The 4,422-nt window shown below is 42.5% G+C and overlaps 1 protein-coding gene across 1 annotated transcript in view; it reads left to right on the top strand.

The window, feature by feature from the left end:
- Window positions 1-3,627, top strand: part of MIB1 (MIB E3 ubiquitin protein ligase 1) — a 347,133-nt gene extending 343,506 nt beyond the window's left edge. Inside the window, exon 21 of the mRNA XM_078687432.1 lies at window positions 2,791-3,627. Within this exon, the coding sequence (XP_078543558.1) occupies window positions 2,791-2,931 (141 nt within the window). The 3' untranslated portion in view covers window positions 2,932-3,627. The remainder of the gene's footprint in view (window positions 1-2,790) is intronic.
- Window positions 3,628-4,422: the final 795 nt, after the last annotated feature.

Genomic DNA, 4,422 nt, shown 5'->3' with positions numbered 1-4,422 from the left:
GAACCCCAAATCACCTCAATATTAAGTGATCTGCCAAAGTTTGACCAATGTTGGTATATGTTGTTTGTGGAATAAAGATTTTTCCATTAACTTTCCCAACAGTTCAGATGGCGTCTGCTTATGAGATAGGGGAAGCGCAATATCTGGCCCGCTATCTGTCTGACCATTCCCCCTTGTTAATAACATATACTTTGGGCTGGCCGAGATCCAAGGTACGGTTGTAGAGATTAAACACCGAGGCCTTTGTAGACCCGACCTATAAAGATGCAATAACGAAAGGGCTAGATGTCTAGTTTGATGTGAACTAGGGCATGGCCAGCACTAGGGCGTTCGAATGGGACGCGATGAAGGTTGTGATACGGGGGGTCTGTATGTCCACGGAGGTGGGTATTAAGAAAGTGCTGGAATGGGATCTGCACATCCAGGAGGAGCGATTCGCAGCTCTAGAGAAAGAGCTTCACACGGACAGGGAGGGGCTGGCTAAATGGGCGGAACTACGACGGAAGATAGGGGACATCTGGGACTCACTGGGCAAATTTAATATACTGCGAGTAGACGCCGATGGTATACGGAGGGGGACAAGGCCGGCGCCTACTGGCGCACCTGATTAGGATGGAGATTCAGCCTCACCCGTTTTTGACAATTAGAATTGAACATGGCCATATGGTTTATATACAACACGAAATGAATAGTGCATTCATGACCCATCTGCAAAAGATATATTCCGAGCCCCAACCCCCCACCACACCTCAGGTTGTGGAGGCCTATCTAGCCGAGGTGGAGCTGCCCTGCTTAGACCCTGAGAGTCCGGAGTCCATGGGGGGCCCCTTTTAGAGGATCCGGTCAGCGATCGCCCATTTGAATACCGCTAAGTCCCCCGGGATGGATGGCCTAGCGGCTGAGCTCTACAAAGAATATGGGGTGTGGTCTTGATTCCTAAACTCCTGGAAATCACGGTGGAAAACGGCATACTCCCAGATTTCATGCACGAAGCATTGATAGTGATGATTCCCAAACCAGGGAAGGATCCCCTGCTCCCCAGTTCATATCTGCCAATTTCCGTGCCGAAAGTGGATCTTAAAATTATTAGCCAAGTGCTGGCAAGTAGGCTCCTCCCGTATCTCCGGCAACTGGTGCATGATGACCAGTCCGGTTTTATGCCAGGGAGGAATGCATTAAGGAATATCCGCCGCCTCGCACACGTTATGCAATCATTGGAGGGAAGTGCCCAACAGAGCGCCTTAGTGTTCCTAGATATCGAACAAGCGTTCGACTCGATCCGATGGGAATATAGTTGGCAGGTGCTTTTAAAAATGGGGTTGGGCGAGGGTTTCGTAAATTGAGTAAAACGACTCTATGCTTGGCCGGTGGCGAGGGTTCGCACGGGATGGTACGTGTCAGACATAATATCAATAGAAAGGGCGACACAACGGGGTGCCCATTCTCCCCCCTGCTGTTCATCCTGGCAATGGAGCCATTAGCATGTCATCTCCGTGGGGTACTCCAGGGGGAGGGCATTCGAGTGGGTGGTACGGAACATATCGTATCGCTGTACTCCGACGATGCTTTGGTATACCTACACCGGCCGACCCAGTCCTTGCCGTTACTGTTTGCTGCCCTGACTCAATTCGCTGGAGCCTCCGGGCTTTACATTAATAAAGTAAAATCACAACTGTATGCGATTGGGTCAGTGGACGAGTGGGACAGAGTCCAGCTCCCTGAGATGTGACTTCCTTGGGTTGCAGATACACTGCGCTATCTTGGGATATGGATAAGTGGAGATGAGACCACCACCAGCACAATATGGGGACGATACTTATGGGTCCCCGGGGCAGTATTACCTTCTGGGACACTCAGACTCTCATTGATGGTCGCCTTAATAAAGATGGTGGTTATACCTAGATGTCTCTTCACAATGCTGGGTTCCTTCTTTGAACTCCTGCATCGGGTATTTAAAGAATTGGATGCACTGCTCACACAACTACTATGGAACGGGAAACACTGTTGGGTTACCCTAGAGGTCATGAAGCGTAGGTGGGGCAAAGGAGGTTTGCTAAAACAAATGCTATCACTCCTGGCTCAATCAGATCTCCAGCAATAATAAAGATCAATATGGTTTTTCTATTGAAGGTTAAAATGCTGTTTTGCAATATAGCAATGCTTGTTACTCTGATTTTGGCAAAATTCTTGCCAAGATACAATTCTAAATCCTCCTACTTTTGAGCAGTTTTTCTGAGCGCGTGCCTTGTAAAATTCACAATTTTCCATTATTTCCAAAACAATTTCTTGAGAAGAGCCTACACCTGATGTACATTGCTCTTGAAATCTGTTGACATTTTTGTTGAAGCCATTGACTTATACTGGGCCCTGAAATAAACATTTAGTGTCTTCTCTGTGTCCACCCAAAAATTCTGGTAAATACTGCTCATTTATATTTGTTAAGTTTATACATTTTGTGCTCATGAGAGACCTGGTTTATGTTTCAATCGTTTTACCAACACACCTCTGGCCAAATCACATGTTCCCTTGTGGTTTAGATGTCACTCATTGTTTCAATGGCCACAAAAAATTATGCTTGTTGCTTATAAAACCTTATTGACGTCTGATACAGACAGATGCTATTCAGTGTTGTCTCCCAAGCATAAAATACATTATCCAACAAAATTATGAAGAGATGTGTTGCTTGGAACTGTCGGGTTTGTACTAGACAGTACACTTTTTTCCAAAGCTTGCATGACCGTTACCTAATTGAAATTCTGACATTTTTTATTGTTTTTTTTTTTTTTGCAGACGATGTGTCCTGTTTGTTTGGATCGTTTGAAGAATATGATCTTCCTCTGTGGTCATGGGACATGTCAGCTTTGTGGCGATAGAATGAGTGAATGTCCAATCTGTCGTAAAGGCATTGAAAGAAGAATCCTTTTGTATTAGATCAGATTTGTATTTTGCAAACTTAAGCTATTCGTCGTTTTTTTGTTTTTTTTAATCCTCAAACCTCAGCACGCCTTACAGGCATGTTATGAAGTTCCAGTGGCTTTCATCTCCAATGTACCCCACATGCAACACTCATTGTTGTGAACTCTACAAAGGCAGTATTTATACAACAGTAATTAGTTGTAGATTTAAAAAGAGCCACGCTTAAATTATTTAGGCACTTTCTCTGTTAAAACCATTTTGTGTATAGCAACTTTTTTTAAATATTATTTTTCATGTCGGTCTTAAAACTATAACATACTATGTATAATATATGCTTTTATTAATGCTTTTAAGAAAATAATGTGGTCTGGAAATATTTTCAAATCAGGTTGAATGCTGTGAACATGTGACTTCCCCAAACCCAAGCTTAATACTGAGCTATACTTTCTTTGGAAGTTTCCTCGGTAGTTGTTTGCTTGGTAATTAATGCTACACAATTAACGTGACTGTTCTGACCAGCAAATGAACTAGTGTTAGAAACCCAGCATTTTCCTTCTGTTTACTTTACTTAACAGCATTTGTGCAATCTGAGGAGGTTGAGTAAAGGTACAAGGGCAGACAACAACGGTTTTGTTTCATCAATATAATTCCTGAATTCACACATTTCCCTGCTCTTGTAAAACATCAATTAATAAAATGTGGAAAAACATGGTTTATTGTGTCAAACAATTTTACTTTTACAAGCACAGTTCTAGCGATCTTTTATTTACCATGTATTACCTTTTTCAAATACACAAACTGTTAATTGGGGAATGCTTTATATTGAATGTCAAATTTTCCATTCAACCGATCCATAAATTGCTTCAGGTTGCTCATCAGACAGTGCAGTAGACATGAACATTTTAAATGAAAGTGGCATTGTAGCAGCAAAAAAACAAATTCTTTTATTTACCAAATCAAGTGAGTTTTTGGTTAGCAAGGAATGAGTCTTAACCGCAAAACATCAGTCATTTTGTTGGCTACATTAGTTCAGTAAGCATGTTAATATTTTACAGTGGATTGCCACAACCCCGCCCACCACCACTAAACACCGAGTACATTGTCTTGTATTTAACATCTTCAAACAAGGAGTTCCTAAACCCTGAAAGGAGTGGGGATGCCATCTAACCGTCCCCCTTATGACCATCCATTAGGTTCTCTGTTCACCCCTCATTTTGCTCTGTTCTTCCAATCCCGAAGGACTAATCAGTGCATTTATTATTTTCAATGCCATGTCGAGACTAGAGCCATTTGGCCCTCCAGTTAATCTGCAGGGGCTTGTGATCCAAGAGCTGTGACCAGATGTTGCATGTTTATGAAGGAGTAATGTTGATACTCAATTTGGAAAAATTATTTTTTCATCCCAATCAGAATTCTGTTCCCCCTCCTTTGTTGAGCTGTCCACATCTGAAAACACATTCTTCCATCCTCCTAATACATATCCTTGAGTAAAACCCAATTATTTCA

Source organism: Lissotriton helveticus, chromosome 4_1 (genome assembly GCF_964261635.1).
Source record: "Lissotriton helveticus chromosome 4_1, aLisHel1.1, whole genome shotgun sequence".
Lineage (NCBI taxonomy): Eukaryota > Metazoa > Chordata > Amphibia > Caudata > Salamandridae > Lissotriton > Lissotriton helveticus.
Note: the sequence above shows the minus strand (reverse complement) of the source record. Positions and strands in the feature narration are given on the sequence as shown.